This window comes from Carassius carassius, chromosome 50, assembly GCF_963082965.1.
Source record: "Carassius carassius chromosome 50, fCarCar2.1, whole genome shotgun sequence".
In the NCBI taxonomy this organism is placed as follows: Eukaryota; Metazoa; Chordata; class Actinopteri; order Cypriniformes; family Cyprinidae; genus Carassius; species Carassius carassius.
Genome location: NC_081804.1, coordinates 7,366,947 through 7,389,318, shown reverse-complemented (window position 1 = coordinate 7,389,318; position 22,372 = coordinate 7,366,947). Strand labels below are relative to the sequence as shown.

At 36.9% G+C, this 22,372-nt stretch overlaps 1 protein-coding gene across 2 annotated transcripts; it reads right to left on the bottom strand.

Annotated features, from left to right (window-relative positions):
- Positions 1 to 5,627: 5,627 nt before the first annotated feature.
- LOC132133367 (metallophosphoesterase MPPED2-like) lies at positions 5,628 to 22,138 on the bottom strand. 2 transcript variants are annotated; one of them, XM_059546153.1, is made up of 7 exons: positions 21,846 to 22,138; positions 19,939 to 20,151; positions 17,758 to 17,939; positions 16,887 to 17,112; positions 7,349 to 7,464; positions 7,093 to 7,206; positions 5,628 to 6,755 (listed from the first exon to the last, which is right to left on the bottom strand). In XM_059546153.1, the coding sequence occupies exons 2-7, from the start codon at positions 20,064 to 20,066 to the stop codon at positions 6,637 to 6,639; spliced, it is 885 nt and encodes a 294-aa protein (XP_059402136.1). In that variant the 5' UTR covers positions 20,067 to 20,151; positions 21,846 to 22,138; the 3' UTR covers positions 5,628 to 6,636. The 2 variants fall into 2 exon arrangements, with proteins under 2 accessions (XP_059402136.1, XP_059402137.1); XM_059546154.1 differs by lacking the exon at positions 21,846 to 22,138 and adding an exon at positions 21,221 to 21,375.
- Between the last annotated feature and the right edge of the window lie 234 nt (positions 22,139 to 22,372).

Below are 22,372 nucleotides of genomic sequence, written 5' to 3'. Positions count from 1 at the left end.
CCCGTAAGACCTCCGTTTATCTTTGGAACACAGTTTAAGATATTTTAGATTTAGTCCGAGAGCTCTCAGTCCCTCCATTGAAGCTGTGTGTACGGTATACTGTCCATGTCCAGAGAGGTAAGAAAAACATCATCAAAGTAGTCCATGTGACATCAGAGGGTCAGTTAGAAATTTTTGAAGCATCGAAAATACATTTTGGTCCAAAAATAGCAAAAACGACGACTTTATTCAGCATTGTCTTCTCTTCCATGTCTGTTGTGTGAGAGAGTTCAAAACAAAGCAGTCTGGATATCTGGTTCGCGAACTTAAGCTGTTAATTTTTTTAATGTGGCTGACACTCCCTCTGAGTTCAAACAAACCAATATCCTGGAGTAATGCATGCACTCAAACAGTACACTGACTAAACTACTGTGAAGAGAGAACTGAAGATGAACACCGAGCTGAGCCAGATAACGCACAATAGACTGACTCGTTCACGAGTCAAGAACCGGTTGCATCGGTTTTCGGATCACCAGTAGTTCTTTCGGACAGTTCGATTCAATAATCCGGTTGAAGAAAACGGTTCACCAGTTCTTTTGCGCTCGATGTAATGGCGTCATTTGCGATGATTGCCCTTCATTCAAGCCTTCGGTTTAACCGCGCTCATAACACTAGCACAGAATCAGTTCAGAATCAATGACCAAAAGAATCAGTTTGGTGCAGGCGCTCTGTGTGTCAGTCTGCTTCACGCTGAATCACACATGCGCAGTATCATCAGCTCCTCGATTCTTCTTATCTGGCTTGGCTCTGTGTTCATCTTAAGTTCTCTCTTCACAGCAGTTCAGTCAGTGTACTGTTTGAGTACGTGAATTACTCCGGGATATTGGTTTGTTTGAACTCAGAGGGAGTGTCAGCCACATTAAAAAAGTTGACAGCTTTGGAAAATTCTTTGGAAATTGGAATATTTTTTTCCAACTGATGAATATGAAGAACATTTACACTTTACAGCCAATCAGAATCAATACATACATATATATATATATATATATATATATATATATATATATATATATATATATATATATATATATATATATATATATATATATATATATATATATATATATATATATACGTATATACTATATATATACAGTGTTGGGAAGGTTACTTTGGAAATGTAATAGGTTACAGATTACAAGTTACCCTGTTTAAAATGTAATAGTAGTGTAACTTTTTCAATTACTTTATTAAAGTAATGTAACTAATTACTTTTGAGTACTTTTTGATTACTTTTATAAATTTGTGAAAATTAAAGAATAATAAATAAAAGCATATACATCAACTTAAATACAGTTATCTAATAAGCATGTGACGTATTCTGTGTAATAAACTCCTGAAACATTGGTGTTTTTTTTTAACTGCTGTCTCTTTGTATATGATGATAGTTTTCTCAAAATAAGTAAAATGCACATGAAGTGACACAGAGCAGTTCTAGAAATTATGTTTATGTGCTCGTGTACTCCTATATTGAGGCAGCAGAGGTTGAAAACACTGCGAGCTTCAGTAGGCTTATGTGTAGTAAATGAAACCATGTCTTTGCCATTAATTTACAGGAGGGGTGGACTGGGAAAAAAATTCAGACTGGAAAATTCAAACTCATACAAACAAATTCATGGACAAAACTATTTTTTGTATGGACCTGACATAAAAAAAGGTTTAAATCTTTAATTTGGGGACATGCAAAATAATTAAAAGTTCTCTCCTGAACTGCATCTTCACTTCCATTTTTCTCTTCAGTCTCTTTATTTTGCCCTGTTATCCATCTCTCTCATGACTTTAATACTCAAGATTGAACAAAACTATACTTTACAATACAATACTCTATAATACTACATTATCTTTATAGAAAAATCCTAATACTGTACACGAGTCATATTTTTCCCTTACAAAAATTAACCTTGCTTTTATTAGCCTATATAAAAGTAAAATAACCTTGTTTTTTTTTGTTTTTTTCACAAGTGGATTTGTATTTATTTTTAAATAAATACATTTGTAAAATAATTTTACATTTTTGGTTACCACAGTTAAACAATAGTAACCATTTTCTCTGGATTTATAGTTAAATATTAAAATGTTAATTTTCGTAAGGGTTGTGTTGTTGTCTGTCGTAGCTCCCCCTAAACCTATAAAAAAAAATCTGAATTTTTTTCAGCTAAATTACTACTGTAACATTACAACAGATAATAATGATGTCCTTTATATAGTATTTTGAGTGATGACTGATGAGCAACGTGCTGCTGCTTGATTAAATAAATAAAAAAACAAAGACAAAAAAGCATCTTTACAGATGAAACTGACCTGAAACCCTGAACAGTAGTTCTGCTTCTCTGCTCCAGCTGTCCACTCTATTCTTTCTTTCTTTCTTTCTTTCTTTCTCTTTCTCTTTCTCTTTCTCTTTCTCTCTCTCTCTCTCTCTCTCTCTCTCTCTCTCTCTCTCTCTCTCTCTCTCTCTCTCTCTCTCTCTCTCTCTCTCTCTCTCTCTCTCCCTCCCTCTCTCTCTCTCTCGCATTGATTACTCTGAGTCTGATCCAAACCGTTTGGCGGAGGCGCGGAGAGCGCGCGAGTCATGACTAAACACTTCATGACTTATTAGAGATTTAATTATCAAATGGCGGATTCGCAAATGATCGCTTTAGTACATTCGGCAGGCAATTATACAATAATGATATTAAATAGTGGGGCAAAATCGGCTGCCAGGCCACCGGGAATTGTCCCGGTTCTCCCGGTGTCCAGTCCGCGCCTGATTTCCACAGACACGCAGAATGTGCAAGTTATATATCGCATTTTTGGGGCTTAATATTCACAGACACTAGTCCATGTCATGTTTTGATTCAAGTGTACTGACCTACTTTTGATTTAGTCATCCAAAATGTGGCACATTCCGTCCGCGTTAGGCATTCTGTTTTTATGACTGGATTCTATGAACCAGACTGTATTTCCGCATCCCGGAAATTATCAGGGCGGTATGTCTCAGAATAGTCAGTGCAATTTGGGAAAGAAATCAGTTAAATCTGTATGTGGATGTGTGTAAATATTCAAATGTAATCCCCTTTGTAATCGTTAAAAATTTCATAAGTAACTGTAATTTAATTACTCATTTTTTCGTAGTAACTGTAACTAATTACAGTTACAATAATTTTGTAATTAAATTACGTAACGCCGTTACATGTAACTAGTTACTCCCCAACACTGTATATATATACGTATATACTATATATATATATATATATATATATAGCCTATATATAATTTTTTTTTCAGCATACAAGATTATAATGGTATAAGTAATTTTATAGAATTAACTTAGTTACTGAATTTCACTGAAAATATTTTTTGTTTATATATATATAAATGAAGAACTGTATTTCTTTAGTCAATTATTAAAGTATTACATGTTACACTGTATTTGGGATTTTAAGAACAAGTGAAAATGTGCTGAATGTTTCATTTCATTCAAGTGAAATTAGGTACAGTTACTGAAATTACATTCGTTTAACGCGGAGCCAGGCGCGAGCTGACGCAGGTTGCGCGCGTGCATCAAGCCATCCATACTGCCAGAGGCGCTCTTGGAGATTTGCGGTGCAGGGCCGCGCGAGAATATAACCGAGCGTTACGAAACAGGTTGCGTGAGAGCGGCAAGTGTAACGGCTCGTCCGTGACGAGATTCGCGCAGCGTGGGGAAGACAGGGGCGAATATGAGAGACATTCAGAGACCGGATGTGTGTGCGGTCTTCTGAATTGGGAATAGCGAACATGCAATAAGAGATGCTCTTGATATGCATTGTGGCGCAGCTCTTGTAAATTATCTTTTTTGTTCGTTGTCTGTCTTTTCAAAGCTCAAGTTACATAACGTTTTTCTTTAGTTTTAATTTGCCTAACTATTGACCATGTAGACGCCATAAAACCTTTCTGTCTCTCTCCTGCTTTCCATATTATTATTATTTTTTTAATGGTGGGCGTTTACACAGTTGGTTAGCAGCAGAGCCGGATTATCCATAAGGGCACTTGGGCCAGTGCCCAAGGGGCACCAACCATTCACAACAACTAGGGGGGCACCACATGACACAAGCTTTAAAAATATTTTTCGTAAATTTTTTTACTATTAACTTGAAATTCTTGAAAGACCATACCTAACTCGTTTATAAACACTAACTTAACAACAACCACAATAATAATAATAATAAATTATTAATAAATAAAGATTACATGACCACTATCAGTCCCCCCCACTTCCGTCCCCAATCTGTCAGAGTTGAGTTGTTCCACAACAAATACACGCAAATGTGTCATTTTTTTTAACGGCTACAGAAAATGGATCAAAATGGACAGACGTCAATTGAGTGGTTTTGCAAAAAGAAAGTTAAAGAAAGACAAGGACGCTAAATGTTTAATTACAATTCAAAATGTTTCAGGGATCGAAAGTTTTTTTTTAAACGAGTGAAGAATGAGCTCAGGATGACAATGACACAGAAGCGAATGACTGCACTCTTCCTATTTACCATTGAAGTTAAAGTTAAAACATTACCATCTACAGCTGCGAGAGGGCGCTCTATGCTGCTCAGTGCTCCTGCAGTCTAGCACTGAAAACATAGAGCGACCCCTCGCGGCTGTAGACGGTAATGTTTTCTCTTGGTTCTAAATAAATGCGACTTATAGTTCAGTGCGACTTATATATGTTTTTTCCCTTGCCATGGCATATTTTTGTACTGATGCGACTTATACTTAGGTGCGATTTATAGTCCGAAAAATACGGTAGTTGGACAAGTTAATAAATTTTGAGAAATCACCTTAATTATGTCTGATGGGGGGAGGGGGGGGGTGCTTTTGAGGTTTAGTGCCCAGGGGCACCACACTGTCTTAATACGGCCCTGTTGGTTAGAGCAGCTGATTGGGGAGAACGGAGGTGCGCTCGCTGTATTGGTTAGTAAGTCTGTCACTCAAGGCTGCAGTCTGCAAATCGCAACATCTCAAATCGCGATTTCGATTAATCGCACAGCCCTACACACCCATCAGGCGAGCACGGACAAATTTCCACAATCAATAGCATCTGACAGACAACACGAGGTTATGGCCATCCCTGTCAACACGATCTAGAATGTTTCAAGTCTGACAGATGTGGGGTAATTAATCAATCCTCAATCAATCAAAGCTGTTTCTAAACTAAGATACATCGTTAATAACTGTGTGGAAAAGAAATAAAGCTTTTAAAGGGATAATTCATCCCAAAAAAAAAAAAAAAACTAATTTACTCACCCACGTCAATAGCTTATGATTTCTTGTACAAGCTGTTCTTTTCTATGTAGAGTTAATGGTTACAACTAAAGCAATATTTCAGTGAATAACTTTTATTTCATTTCGTTACCAAAGCTAGCATTAGTTTTCAAGACTTGTAGGCCTATTTATTATACCTTTTTTGGTATTTGACAGTCCTCGGTCATCATTCACTTGGTGTGAAAGAAAAAAAAAACCCAGCTCAATACGTTTTTCTAAACTTCTTTTGTATTCCACGGAAGAAACTAAGTCAGGCTTTGAATGACATGAGGATGTGTAAATGTTGATATTTCTTTTGACTGACATAAATTACATCAGATACAAATCTTGCCGTTTTATTTGCATATAAACTTGGCTAAATGTCACAATGGATAAAAAAAGGTCACAAAACATATAGAAAGCATTTACAATAGCAGAAATTACATTAAAAAAAAAATGTGCTCAAAAGATTGCAGATCCACTGTGAAATATAAAATACACATCATTACAACAATGAGAAATGAAAGGGGTTAGTGTTGTAATGTTTTTTTCCAGTTTTGAAACCAGTGGAATGTGAAGGCATTGCAAATCTAGGATAAACAATTGCGTTTGAGTCATTTCAGAGAGGTATCAAATTTATCTCAAACGCAGATTGTAATATTTCTATAGTCATATTGAAAGTTCGCGTCCACTTTTAATATGTGCTAAATGCAAAGCCAGACCAGGTATCTTTATGATCTGGAAAATTTGCACATTCAGCCTCTTCTGAACTGTACGTAAAGGACAAAGGAGCACAGTGATAATGCAAAATTCAATTCACAACACAAAATCGCTTCCATCTTTTGACAAACTGTGCCACTCTATTTTATGTTAAGAGGAAAAATGTGTCTTATGGTGTTTAATGGCCTGGTAGATAAAGAGGTGTCTTCTTGATTAAGTGATTAAGTGCAAAGTCTGATTGGAGCAATAAATATCAGACCCACTGGACCCTTCAACAATACACCACACAAGGAGTTCATGACATTAAATAACATTATATTAAATTTACAAAGCACAATTAATATTAAATCAGACATGATCAAGTATTGCTGATGCTTTTAGGAGTACCTTTATAATGCACTTTTTAAGATCCTGACCAATAAAAAAGGAAAATCAAAAGGCAAATGATGCAAACAAGTTACAAATATGAATTCACCTACAATATTCACTCAAACGGTGTCGGCTTCAATCCGACTTTAAAAAATATTTCATTTCCATGCATTTTTAAATACAAGCAGTACAAAAAGACTATTACTTCTAAGTAATGAAGAGTTATGTTAAAAAAGGGCGGGGCTTCAATGAGTCTCAGGAGTTTCCTGGGTTGAGGAGATCAAATATGATTGGAGGATTGGTAGGCTGGAAGCTGACTGTACATGTGGAGGAGTTGATAAATGTTGTATAGCCATCTGTCGTTATGCCATAACCTGAGAATGAGAAAGAAAACATAAAATGCTTAAATACTTGTGCTTCATCCAATTAAATATTATTTTAAACGTATTAAGATATATATTGTTATTATTCATATGTTTAAATTATTTTTAATTGCATTACCTTAATGTTTTAATCATTCTATATACATTAATTTCTTGAATATGATTAAACAAATATTTAAATATGATATATATATATATATATATATATATATATATATATATATATATATATATATATATATATATATATATATATATTATATATATATATATATATATATATATATATATATATATACACACACACACACACACATTTTATATATACCTTCATGGATTCCCCCATATGTGTGGAGTTTGGGTCGGACTCTCTTTTGTACGGTGTTGAGTAGTTCCACGCAGCCAACTCTCTGAAGCTCTTTGGGAACCCAATCTCTGAACCCTGGACAAAGTCCAGAATCACATCCTTAGTGGTGTATCATCACATTTATGATGACTTTAAAAAAAACAACAGTCCATCTGCAGACACAAACTGATGTATACATGCTCAACATCTACAGTTACATTCACATTTCAGTGCTTACCCAGAGGAGGCCCATGTGTCATAAGAACATCTACATCTTCAGGGATCTGGTTCCACTTATCGAGGAGAGACTGGCCGCGAGGTAAGTTAAAGCCCCATCCATTAAACCACGGGGTCCTGTGGGAGCAGACATACGCATTTTATACACTTCATAAATGTCGAAATCATCATAAACATGCCTGCATGCTGTTCTCACACACATGTGCAAAACGTGACCGTATTATCAAAGAGAATTTTCAAAGTAGACTACTTGGTAAGGTGCATAAAAAAATATTTAAAAAGTATAAAAACGCCTCAGAGTATTGCAGTATCAGATTTGAGGCCATGGCACAACTCAAGCTATTCATTTCAGTCTCCATCAGGGCATCCGGCGGTTCGCAGAGGTCATCTGCAGAGGAGGCAGATTGTTCAAGCTGTCAGCACCAATGAGCAGAAGCATGTTAATAAGAGTTTTATTTCCCCTCTGGGATGGGCCTGCTGACAGCCTGCGGTAACCCGGGCCAGACCTTTATTTACCACTCTCAGACCCCGTCTGATAAGGGCCAAGTATCTTGCCCAGCTATTCAAGGCTGCGCAAGGCCAGGGCTAAATGTAGGCCTTTGGTAGAGAGGGCAGGAAGTGACCTCATGCTGATAAGCAGAGCTGGGTGATGGATGGAGACAGTGCAGACAAATGAGAGTTAGAAGCGCTTCCGAGAGCAACGTCTGCAGCAGCATTCAGCACATATATTATGAGAGGATTCTTACATAGGACTATATGGAATGAAAGAAGCATTAGAAAGGATGTGATTACAAATACTAAAGAGATTTGTTGTAGCAGCTATTCCCATTAATGAGTCTTAAAAGAGCTTGATTCTAGCCATACTCACAGGCATACATATATGTATGAACTCACATGCCCAGCTGTCCGGAGGTCATTTTACAAGGAGCACTTGACAAAGTCAGAGCCTCTGAGAAGCAGAAGGTTAAGACTAGGGGGGGAAAGGGTTTTCATAACATGTTCTCTCGAGACCTGAGGCCTGGATCTTCTTTTTCATTCACTGAATTATGTTGAAATAGACGAGGGACTAGGGCGCAGGCACTTGTACCACCTCAGAATAACAATAAAAACCCTGGAGCCGAGAATTGAAAACCCATTACAGAGAGAATGAAAATGGATTTAGAGGGGAAAAATGGAAAAGCATGGATTTTGCTTTAAAATAACTGCCAAATAAACTTAGAGACCCAGTTAAACCTTGTAAAAAAACAAAGGTCTGTCAAATAAGAAAGTTGTTCTCCAAATACATTTCCTAATCAGATGTGACATAAGGTTCCCAAAAAAACAAAAACAAATGAAAGACAAAATTGCTGAATTACGCTCATTCTTAGAAAATTATTTAAAATGCACTCAAAACTTGGGGAATTAAAAAAAAAAAAAAATCAGTAATCAATCCAATGTGCCCATTTTGATGGCAAAAATGCTACAATATGCTGCACAACAACTGCCAATTAACCAACTTATATATGTTTAATATAAAATTATGTAGAGCAGACCAATATGGTCCAATGAGATTCACTTTGGGCGGGGTTACACACAGCGATGCTATAGAAATAGGAATCAATAGGAACAACAACAACATTTCCTGGTTAGGACATGGTCTAGAACTTATCCTGGATTTGCACAGTTAACACTGATTATTAACAAATAATAATTATTTTGTATTTAAGACAAATATGCAAGCAAACAATCAAATACAAGCTGCCACCCTCCATCATTAACCCAACCTAAAGGGCGCAGTCGTTTATGGATTTGACACTGAACATCCATCATCACAGCCTGGTCTCATAGACTAAGCATTATCCACTGTTTGTCTATCCATTAGCGCTTCTTCATAGATTTGAGTTGAATGGAGTTGATAGTGGTTGAAATAGAGCCTGAACACAGGAAAAGGCTGCTGAGGTCTCGGTGTAAGTGTGTGTACTTTGGGTAGCTGGGCTTGTTCATGGATGATTGATGGGAAGGCAAATAAATGCGAGTGGTCGCTTTTGAAGACAGTACACCAGGCTGATACTCTTGGGTACAATCTCTCAAACCCTTATGGCTTTCCTGCAAACATACTCAGACCCATCTGCTTTAACTCACACATAAATGTCAGTGCCCGAGTCAGGCTTTCATCCATACATCAAGCTAGTCGACAATGAGATATGATTGCTTCCTGACAAGCAAATAAAAACTACGATCACAGACAGAGAACAAATAAAGGAAATTTATACTGGAATACTAGATTTTGGTCAATCCAAATTTCAACCTTTATACATTTGTCCCTAATGACTGATTTCAAACACTGTGCTAGTTTCATGCCTCTCATATCACTTTGTGGCCTCTTTGATCTCAACATAAATCTCTCAACATCAATATTAATGGTCCCTTTTTATTTGGTAAACAGCTGAGTTATAAGTGAGAATGCATAGATGGTAATTATTGCAAAATAACCTACCTCTGGTTTTAATTATTATGATAAATTTAAGTATTGCAAAAATATTTAAATTAATAATTATTTTAGCACATGTTTCATGTAAAATTAACTTACAACCCTTTGGATGAATTTTCAATATAATTAATATCATTAAATATTATTACAAATAATTACAATTAATATAATTTTATTATTTTCTTAAATCCCTTTTTTTCTAGGGAAAAAAATGAACCCAAAACCTTTTGGGTGAATTAATATAATTAATACATTATAAAAATGTATATAATAATAATAATAGTAAGAGTCTGTTCCTTTTTAAATAAATACTTAGAAACAAATACGTTTAGCAATGTAAATTTAAAGAGACAGAGGGGAAAAATCTTTAAAAAAAGCAGTGAGAAAGAGAAAAAGAAAGCTTTCTGTAGGCGCGTTTCCATTACAAAATTTGCGCAAAACTTTGGCAATATTTTATAAATGTCTATAAAAAAGTATTGCGAAATGACTGTGTTTTTTCCTTTTGTAATCACTGTTAAGTCATGGGAACAGATTTTGGATGGGATTTTGGCTACACTTGACATAATATTTATGGTATGCGTGTATCTTGGCAGAAGCAGTGCAGAGAGCAGCTTCTGGGACGTGCCGTGGAGCGACTGGTAATAAAAGCGTTTACAAGAGTAGTGGCGATCAGCTCCGGTAGCCGTTTCAGAGCTGTAATGCGCTGCATACATGTGCAGTGTAAAATAGTCTAAGCTTTAACGGTAGCCACATATGAAGTGTTTCTTGGAGGTTAGTACATTGAGGAATGATCATTTGACTTTTAACGTACGCCATGTGACCTGTTAATGCAGAAAATAAACTTTTCCATTGCAAATTATTCCTTTTTCGCATTGCCTGAAAAACCACCTTATGCGAGCATAAAAAAATGTTTGCGATATATAGGCGTTTCACAAAGTTGGCGCATTTCCATTAGGCATATTTTCAATTTGCAATTTCAAATTGGGGCCTACTGTCAGAAACTGCACAGTACAGAGATAGTATATATTTGTGTCTGCACGTGTGTTTGTTTTGGCTGCGTCAGCACAGCTCTCAGTGACCTGGACACACAGTGGTACACAGAAGCAGTCTGAGCTTCAGTAACAGACAAACACACTACTGGTGCTTACTTTGGAATCAGTGTCCCATTCTAATGCACAGGCCTGCCAGTCCTTCAAACACCTCACATGCAAAAAGTGTTACTGAACTATTTATCTGCCCCTGACAGCAGGACAGCGAAAGAGAGGGGGATCAGAGTAAGATGTGTTATTGCGAAAGTGATGTTGGAGAAGGTCATCAATGGTCAGGAGAGATAAAGCCGAGATGGACGTGGGACAAGAAGAGAAATGAGAGTAGAGAGGAAATGAGATATTATTGGGATTTCCTGTCTAGTGTGATTTTGTGAAGGTACCACGCAGCACAAAACCCAGAGCAAGTTTGAAAGCAAATCTGTTAAATATTCCTTCTAATATGTTCCAAATGTCAAACGTTTTTCAATATTAATGAATTCAAAACAACCTTTTTTTCCCTGCCACAATATTGGTAAAGCTTGGTCAGAATATACATTACGTCTGCTATTCAAAGGTTTCGGCTTTTTAAATAAGTATTTTATTCTCATCATGACTGCATCTATTAAATAAAAAATAAAGTATAAACAGGAATATTAAAAAATATATTATTACAATTTAAAATAACTATTTTATATCTTAATATATTAAAATGTAATTTATTCCATGGGAGATGAAAATAAAAGAAATAAGGCCCACTCGACTGTTAAAGCTTGTGAATAGATCTTTTTTTGAGAGAAACTTCTACATGGTGGACAAATTTCTGTACAGCCTGCTTACTAATAACATCTGACCTCTTTTCTAGTCAGTCCATCGCTCTCTCTCTTTCACCGTGCCCTCACTATTCCCTCCATCCCCCCTCGATTTCTCAATCCTTCCTGCCTGGTACCGCAACCGCCGCCAGCCATCATCAGGCCCAGCGGAGGAGATGTCAGCTTTTAATTACCACTGACAAATGAAGCCACCTTCAAGCCAGGGGTCAGTTTACAAACAGTGACGTGAGCAGGTAGCTTGTCGGCAGGAGCCAGAGAAAATAGTTGCTTCTATGAAGGCTTCTGTTGATAGCTGAGAGGATAGATGGGGTAATTTCATTTACGCACATTATGTGAGTTATACGTTTCTTCCATGAAGGTCAACGATGAATGAAAAAAATGAAAACATAGGCAAGCTAAGGAACAACAAGCATATGTCTCAACTGGAAGAGTGTGATGCTATAAACATCAAGGCCATGCCTGGGGAACATGTGAAAGTCATCGCACTGTGGATAGATGAAGGTAAAATCAGAGTAGAAATGAGAAGCATCAGACTGTTATAGATACTTGTCAGCACCTTAATTCAGGCAATTCAAATGATTCAATTAATATTCATTAGCAGGTCTTCAAGAATCAACACTACTGAGAAACAGCCCCTAAAAGCACATTATGCTGTCAAGATGTTATAACAAGCCTGTCAAATCTCATGTGTGTACTAAAATGAGTGCATTACATGATTTACCACTTCACAAAATGTTTAAATTTCTCTCATCCTTGCCAGTGAGAATGAAATCCTCTAGAAATGAAAACCAAATATGCTGCATTGAAACGTTTCTTATTATCGTCAGTACTGAAAACATTTTTTCTTTGATGAATGGAAAGAAATAGAATAAGAGCTCTTTTGTGTTGTCTTTTGCTGTCACTTTTGATCAATTCAATGCATATTTGCTGAATAAGTATTAAATCCTATACTGACCTCACACTTTAAACCAGTTGAGCCATTTCATAAACTGGTGGGGGCAATCAGAATAAGCATAAAGTGGTGGGGACATGTTACCAATCCTATCATCAAGTAATTAGTGCTATCAGCTTCATGCTGATCTGTCCGCACACAAGAAGAATGTCTTACACTTCCTATCTATTATCCGTCCTAATGCTGATAAACAGCTTTGTTGAGTGTCCTGAAAAACAAATGACTTTTATATCATCCCTGATCATTCATTCACAAGCATAATATAATAATAATAATGTAGCAGTGATACAGTTTCTATGGCAGTAACAGAGACACACCCCCACTATCTATTAAAGCCTGGCCTTGCAAACACTCTCCCAAGATGAACTGGGGTCACATGACTTGTCTGCCTTTCCTAAGAGGATTAAAGAGTCTTTGATTTTCAAAAGCCGAACTTAGACGTTAATCAAACCAATCACAGCTGCATGCGACACATATCGGAGTGGATATCTGGTGTATCGTAAACATGATTACCAAACGCGGCATTATCAGGATAGTGGTTGCCAAGCTATGCAAGATAGCCTCTCTTCTATTAGATCTTCTGGTTAAGCATACAAAGGTATATGGGATATTTGTAAAGAGTAATCAAGTCAAGGTCAATGTCCTGATGGGAGTGCCGCCATGAAAGGGAATACCGATAAATAAACAGACATAAAACAGGCTCGTCTTCTACCTTGGGCCATACGGGAGTCAAGCCTGACCGAGCACTTTGTAGGGAAGAAGAATGAAGCCATGTAAATGACCTCCTTGATAGCTGAGGCCTAGGGTCAGGAAGGTCAGGAGAGGCCCACTGTGAGCATGCACTTGGAGGGGCACACCGGGGTCGGCCTCACGTTTTGATCCTGGCTCTCAACAAAGCACCAGGATGTGTTGGAACAAAAAGCACTTCCTGCAGGAGAGCCTGGGAGAACTATGACCAAGGAGCACCCCCACCAAGACCACCCATCGCAGATGTCTGGTTTTCCCACTTCTTACCAAAATTAGCATTCTAATTCTGGCCAGCTTGAAGACCGTAAGATATTTTAGACAGACTAGATAGTATAGTATTTATATATAGTATTTATCCTCTACAAGCTAAATAATAAACAATGTGGTGGTTCAAATAGTGAGTGTTTTTGTGTAACGTTTGTCACACAGAAATCAAAATGATCAATAAGTTAGCACAAAAAATTATCCCAAATTTCTACTAAAATTTATTACAATCAAAACACAAAAGTGGTTTTAGAAACAAGTAATTTAAGCAAAAAAAAAGCAATATACATACATTAAAATAATTTACTATTCTTTATTATTTATTGTTATTTATAACTAAATTAATCCACAAGTCACTATCTATATTGTATATAACAAAACATACATTTATACATATATATGTGTGCGTGTGTGCATATATATATATATATATATAAATCCAAATAAAACATCAATTTGAAAAATGCAGCCTGTTTGACATTTGAGATTTACAAATTAGTTTTATTTATTACCATTACCAATTAATCTTAAAAACAAATGTATTATTAGTTAGTGTTTCCCACAGAATTATATTCTATTTGTGGTGGTGTGGTGTTTGGGGACCGGGGGAGGGGGGGGGGGTTAAGTTAAACATATATCATAAATAAATCATATTTTTAGTGACAAGTACACATTTCCATAGCCAACACTTAGTGTCAGATACCTTAAAGGGATAGTTCACCCAAAAATAAAAATTCTATCATCGTTTACTCACCCTCAAGTTGTTCCAAACCTGTATGAGTTTCTTTGTTCTGCTGAACACAAAGGAAGATATTTGGAAGAATGACAGAATCAAACAGATCTCGGTCCCCATTGACTTCCATAGTAGGAAAAAATATATACTATGGTAGTCAATGGGGACCGAGATCTGTTTGGTTACAAACATTCTTCCAAATATCTTCCTTTGTGTTCAGCAGAACAAAGAAACTCATACAGGTTTGGAACAACTTGAGGGTGAGTAAACGATGATAGAATTTTCATTTTTGGGTGAACTATCCCTTTAAAGACATTGCTATTTCTATGCCATTGCTACACTTTCTATGCTATGACTGCTCCACAGACTTCTTGTTACAAATTTTGCTCACACACACACACACACACAAACCTGGACCTGGAGATGGACACACACACTCACAAACTTACTGACACAATCAAACACAGGCTCACACACTCAAACATTCAAAAAGACTCACACACTCTCACACACAAACTCAGACACACACAGGCTCACACACAAACCAAACTGGACCTGGAGGTGGACACACACAGACTCTGACACACACACACACACACACACATACACACAAACCTGGAGATTGAGGTGGACAAAAACCAACACACACCAACCTGAACCTGGAGATAATAATAATATAATGTCTAGTGGCTGGTGGCTGTGATATATATAAACCTACCAACGTCCGTTGGAATGACTGATCGCGAGAGGAAAAAAAAGACTTTTAGTCGCATAACATCTGTTAATGGAAACGCTGTCATTTCGCAATAGTTGTTTATCGATATTTAGAAAAAAAAAAACACAAAAGTTTTGCGCGAATCTGTAATGGAAACGCGACAGCGCTTAACATAGACTAACCAACTTCTCAGAGTTATGTTGAGCAACAGTGTTCATTACGAACCATTCAACTCCGGATTGATTCTGGAATCTTCGCTGGGGGAATAAGCATTAAGCACCGGCAACAATCCGTCCTCTAACTAACGCATGCTCATGTTTTGATTCAGATCATGTTCGAAGAGGAGGGGCTAGTCGTGCGTGCCTCCGTTGTCAACTGTACCCATATTAAATAGTTTAAAAATCTGAATCCATCCGTGGCGGACAACGTTGATATTGTGGCGGGCCGCCACAAATTAATGAATGTATGGGAAACCCTGTTAGTAATAGTAGTACTAGAAACAGAATTAGAAACAATATAAATTAATAAAAAGTACTAGCTTAATTTTATATAATGAAATATTAAAAATTACTACTACTATTACTACTAATAATGATAATAATATTAAAATGAAAATTTAGGCATGTTTAGGCATGTTTTATGCAAATTAATTTGTAAATATTTATTTTAGGTAACCTGGATTCATTAGCATTAGAATAAGAGTAGGACCTAGATGACAAAATCATCTAATTTATACACATATTTTAACTGAAAAAAGAGGGCTAAAAGACGATTTATAAAATTAAGCACTTTAAGCAACTCTCATCAACTTTCAACTGAGTCTTCAGTGTCGTCTCCTGGTGATTAACTGCTTCTAGTAGCTGTCGACCATCGTGTCACACTGCCACAATGCTCTTAGTGCCAAACACTGCTAGGCATCTATTCACACCTGAAATCTAACACAGCTCTGCTGGTATCCCATGCTAGTGTGGGGCAGCCCAGTGGGTGAGGGATTAACTAAAATAATGGTCTGCTTATCAGACAATGAGGTCTTCGCATGAAAGATGCCATGTGTGATGCTGGCTGTGTGTGTGTGTATAAAGAGTTAAAGAGTAACAGTGAAACAGAGATGGAATGAAGGAATGAAGGAGAGAGAGAGTGACTTTGAGTATGTGTGTGTATGTAACACTATCTGTAGCGAGTGAGAACACATCTTGTGTCCTGCGGAGTAGAGAGTACAACAGCGTCTAACATAACTCAGGTCTACAAAGGTCTTTCTGTCCATAGCTGAAGATAATCAGTTTAACTCAAGGTATAAGACAGTCATGAGAAATCATATAAGAGATGTAAACCTATTCAGTTTCAATAAATCAAATACAAACTTAATGTACTGTATGTCAATTGACCATCTGTCTCTTAACTAACAAACTTGACATATGTTGCATATGGTTTGTATATACAGAGCACTGATTGTGATTTATGGCGCTTTATCAAAACGTACTGCAGCTACTGATTCTATATTATCCTAAAAAAATTAAAGCAAATATGAAAACACCACCAAACAATGTGAAACAGAATATTCAACAAGAAAAAACATGTAGGACAAGATTAAAAAATTTTATCCATCCGCAATTGACTGGATTGTGAAAAGTGGGTAATCCAGAGCATGCTTTTCATAATTCACTTTACATAAACTAAGCTGCTTTTGCTGAGGATATCTGATTAAAATTATTGTTAACCCATTTAATATTCTTCATGACAGATGTAGCAAGCAAGAAGTAACAAACAATGTGATGACAGCAATGATTTAGAAATGCTTACCATGGAGTCCCATATATCCTGAATCCTTTAATGGTGACCTCAGTGTCCTGTAAGTACACACAGTTTGTAAGGAGGGACTGAACATCATCAAAGTCCTCAGTCTTCAGTTTGGACACAGAGGGGAAACGGTAGTAATCCTGCTTCATGAGTTCTGCCATAAAGTTTTTATCGAAGGTAAGTTCGTGATTTCCAGCGATAACAACTTTGAACTCATAGGGAAGACTGCCTGTAAGAGGAGACAGAAGATGAGAATGACAGATTTTGGAAGCATGACTCACAGTATCATATTCTACAGCCATATGACTATTCAGATGTTAAGAAGAGACATTTTAGGAAACATTCTTAGTATCTAAAATAAATAACATTTCTAATGGCTTCGACGGGCCACAGAGAATAATCAGTTCACTGTGGCTGGCAATCGTAGACAGAAACATGCCTTTGATTTAAACAATCTATTTGACCTGTAAACCTAAAGAACCTTGATTTCATCAAATAGAATCACTGCAGAGGCCAATGAGACCAGACTGAAAGGCACCTATTAAAAAGCCAACGTCCTCCTTCACCCCCAGCCATAACAAAAACCTTCCTACTTGCTCGAAATGCTGTGCACATTGCAGCTTCAGTAAAAATTATGTTACAATGTTGAATATTTTGTAATTTCAATGTAAAAACTGATGCTATTGATATTCATCAGTCTTAAAATAGGTTAGATTTGGAACTGGAAAACATTGTTGCACTTGACGCAAAACCTATAAGAGCACAAATGCATTTAAACCAAAAAAAAAGAAGTGACTTTTTTTGGGAGTTCGTGTTGTGACAGCAGGGGAAGTGCTTGTCAGCAAAGGTAACAGGACTGGTTTTGCACACTTACCTAACCAGTCATTAAACTTCTTCACTTCAGATGGTAGACCGAGCTCTGTGAAGTCACCTGTGTGAAGCAACACATCGCCAAAAGGCATCTGGATTCCATCTGTCCTCGAGTGTGTGTCTGAGACGCAGACAAAACGTGTATGACCCACAGGCTTCGGTGCATCATAGGGAAGTGGCTCTACCCTGTGGAAATGAAGAGTGGGTTTGTTTCTGAGGGCATATTTATATTTTATATGTAAAGATTATTAAAGGCTAAAAGGAATAGTTTATCCCCCCTCCCCTTCAAAATGCTGAAAAAGCTAAAAATATTCTTATCTTCAAGCTATTCAGGATGTAGAGGAGTTTGTTCTTTCAGAACAGAACAGGAAAAAAATGCATTATATCACATGCTCACCAACAGGTCCTCTGCAGTGAATGGGTGCCATCTGAATAAGAGTCCAAACAGCTGATAAAAACATCAAAATAATCCACAACACGAAAATCTGCATGTTTGTAAGAAACAAAACCATTTCTTCTGTCCAAAATCCATAATATCACTTTTCCAAATACAGTATGACCACCGTCATATTTGTATAGAACAGTTTCGAACTGTTGTTGCTTGATCTGTGTTTAATCTGTGCAGATTTCTTTCCTGATTCAGGTCACATGACTAGTTCACCGGAGAAACCAAATTATAGATAGAAGACTTATTTGATGGACTGGAGTCATGTGGATTACTTGTGGATTATTGTGATGTTTTTATCAGCTGTTTGGACTTTTATTCTGATGGCACCCATTCATTGCAGAGGATCCATTGGTGAGTAAACGATGTAATGCTAAATTTCTCCAATCTGTTCTGATCTTGGATGGCTTGAGGGTACATTTTTGGGTAAACTATTCCTGTATATATACCCAGGAAAATTCTACATCCTTTACAAAAAAATATATTTTGAAGAACTCTTTTTGTCTATACAATGAAAGTCAAAGGGGCACAAAACAACTTTGCACACCATTGACATAAAAAATATATTTTGTGTTCTGCAAAAGAATTTCATACAGGTTTACAAGAAATTTTGCATGAATTGAGCTTCCTTTTTGCAGCATTGTTGCCATTTCTTGCGCTGATAAATCTGATGAATTGCTCTGCACTTGCATTGGGTTACATAGCACAGTTTAATGCCAAAAGCTGTTTATTCCACACTTAAGATAAAAGCAGTTCAATGGCACATGCATCCTGGTCGATCCCCTTTGCTTGTGCTGATGTACCTTAATTGCATGGTACCATTAAAGCAGCAAAGGCTCGGCTAATCAGGTTAATCCATTCTTTATTATCTGCAGCGGGCCTCATTATGCCATCATCAGCATCAGTCAATAGTCAGGTTTCTTTAGGGGTGAGCTCTGACCCTGGGATCAAAGAGCTATTGTTAAAGAGCTAATCAACTCAACTAACCTTTGACCTCCCTCTGGTTAATAAGTACAAGAACATGAGGCACAACTTAAACTGTTTTAGCCATAACATCTTGATTACAATATAAAAAAATTGTGGGCACAAATGCTTTAATGCTGAAAAAGATGCAGGTTTATCGATTATATACACACATTACAGGTCAAAAGTTTGGAATAATTACAATAATTAAGCATATCTGAATAATATTAAAGGATAATGTGACTGGAGCGAAACTCAGTATGTCATCACAGGAATAAAATACATTTTAAAATATAATGAAATCGAAACCAGTTCTTTTAAACTGTAATAATATTTTACAATATTTATTACATTTCTGATTACACATACAAATATATATATATATATATATATATATATATATATATATATATATATATATATATATATATATATATGTATGTATGTATAATTTAAAATCTGAATTATTCCAAACTATTGATCAGAAGTGTACGTGAGCTAAAATGGTTTTGCATTCAGTCTGAAAATAAAAAAAAACAAAGAAATAACAAATAATTATTAAAATGCTTAATATGGAAACATTGCAACAATATCAAGTTAAAAAGGTCAATATAATTCATTACAACAGAAGTAAAGCCGCAGGAGCCTCTGGATCACCTGTTGGGCGAGATGAGACAAAAGACGCCAGATGCCCTCTCTGTCAGCATTCTGTTCTGTCCTCAATCAATCAATTAAATCAATGTTTCAATTACAGGAACACTGTACACAGACACTCACATGTGGACGTGAGGGGGCTGGAAGCGGCTTTGGTTAATGTTGTAGTGGGTGAAGGCCTGGGTTGGGTTGGAGCTGTACTCATCCACGGAGATGGTGACCTTCCCCTGGGAGGATATTTTGCGAGCCATGGCACCTCCGGATGGGACATGAGCAGGTCACAGTGGTGCAGTGCAGATCCGGTGAACACGCATCTTTTAGTCCCAAGGCTTGGATCTGAGTCCCCAAATACAGAGACACCAAGATGCAAAACGTTAATGATGCAAATCCAAATACAGTTAAACGAGATGGTACTGAGTATTTCAAATTTGTATTTCAATGATTTTGTGTTCGCTCACAAAATGTTTGAATCCTCTCCCAAAAACCAATATCTGTTCACACATCTTAGGATTATTTCGCACAATTTTGTGTTGCCTTGAGAAACTTTGGTGATTGAAATAAATGAGCTGGGAGGAAAATATATTTAATTTCTTTTTCAACAGTGTAAAATTTCTCAGGGAATGCAATACTTTTGTGAGAAAACAAAAGGTTTTGTAAGCCAGTTGAAAAACACTCAAATATAGTTTTTCCTTTGCATATCAGGTTTTTTCCACCATCATCATGTCCCTTTGAAAAGTATCATATCAGTTTATATGTAAATACAATTTTTTTGCTATTTTTTATTCATTAAGTAGGATTAAGGTATTTTCATACCAACTCAAGCAAGATTTTTACTCCAGTATTAATTTTATGAGCATAAACCCTTTCATAGATGGCTAGAAGTTTAGGAGTTATCAAAAAAGGAACATAGAATATGAAAGAACAAAAGAGCTGAATAGCAGTCAACTAGAAATACAGCATTATATATTACATTGCAGCTAAATATAATGGCTAACTAGTCCACAGAAGTAGTAACACAGATTTACTGATATTTTATATTAATCTGAGTTGTGCTTCGCATTGGGTTCCTTACCACCCTATCAAGAGTATATTTTGTGATAATGACAATCTAATTATACATCATCCCATACATAACATTCTTAAAAAATGTTTTCTGAGGCCGAAAATCTATACTCTGCTTCCTGTTTGTTCTCGCAAAATGGATTTCCAACTGTCAAATGCACCTATCCCACAATGCTTTACACCCGTCTGCCTATAACAAAGAGAAAAGCTCAATTCATTTTTTTTAAATATGTATACATAAAAATAATGTCTATTTATCGATCTTTGGTCGCGTTAATACGTTCTATAGGTAATTAAACACATACTCAAGATTGTTTAAAAAACATATCTCCCTCATTGTTACCTGCAGTCATTTATTTTGTTCAGCTGCACCGCCTCACACCGTCTCTGGCGGGCTAACCTTTTGCCATAAACTTGAACTTTTCGCACCCTCCCTGGACGACTTCAAACCGGCCACATTAATAACACTTATGACCAACAGCTCGCGGTGAGCTGGCAGCCTCTGACTCCATATAATTATCTGAAACTGGCGTCCGACTGCACGGGGTAAGTCTATATTTAATTGTACGGGTAATGCGAAATCTGTTCTGTTTACTATGAGGCAGCTAATTCAAAAACGTTGTCAAAAAGCATAAAGAACCCTTTCATAACGCATAATATGTGCACAAAGCAAAGCAGGAGCACATAAAACCCGATAAATAAAGCCAGTTTCCACATAATTCCTTTATTCAGACACCGAGCTGTAAACGTGAAAGAAACTTGACTGCGCGAAAATGTTACAACGTATGGTTGCAAAAATGTCAAAATGTATCCACTGCTCTTATGTAAAAAAAATGTTCCATTGTATCCGAGGTAACGTTCTAAACGGTTTCCCTCGAACATGACAACCAGCCACCTCTAACCCATTACGGCTTTGTGCCTCGCTATTTCCCCCCCAGCGATCTTCTTCAAAAACGACTTGAGTGTACCTTCTCTTTTGGTCCAAAACCGCTCGGGGGTTGTCCGCTGATGTTTCAAAGACGACGGTCATCGGATATCTAGGAAGCCGTGAGGGGTTGAGGTCGCAGCAGGCAGGGCAGAACCTTCGACCCCCGGGGTCTCTCTCCACTAGCACTCTCACTGAAATGCGACAGACGAGGAAGAAGGGAGTCAGGAGAGAGAGAGAACAGCCTCGATGTGGGAAGAGGGGGAGCCCGAGAGAAACGAGACGAGTGCAATGAGCGTTCGCTGCCACTGGGGTCAGAGAGCACAGCAGTCGACTCGAGGGGTAAAAAGACGGACGGCCATTGGGTGGCACCTTTAACCGGAAACGCACGCGATCGGTCAGAAAGCCAATGATTTTGGCAGCTTTTTTTGCATACATTTTATAATGCAAATGGACTGTCATTAAGATAAGTCTGTATTTAGATTGGATATGGTCTATTTTTATAAGCAACAGCTGGTCCATATGTTAGTTTGGCTTTATGGCCTAGATCAGGTGTTTTCAAAATTTCAA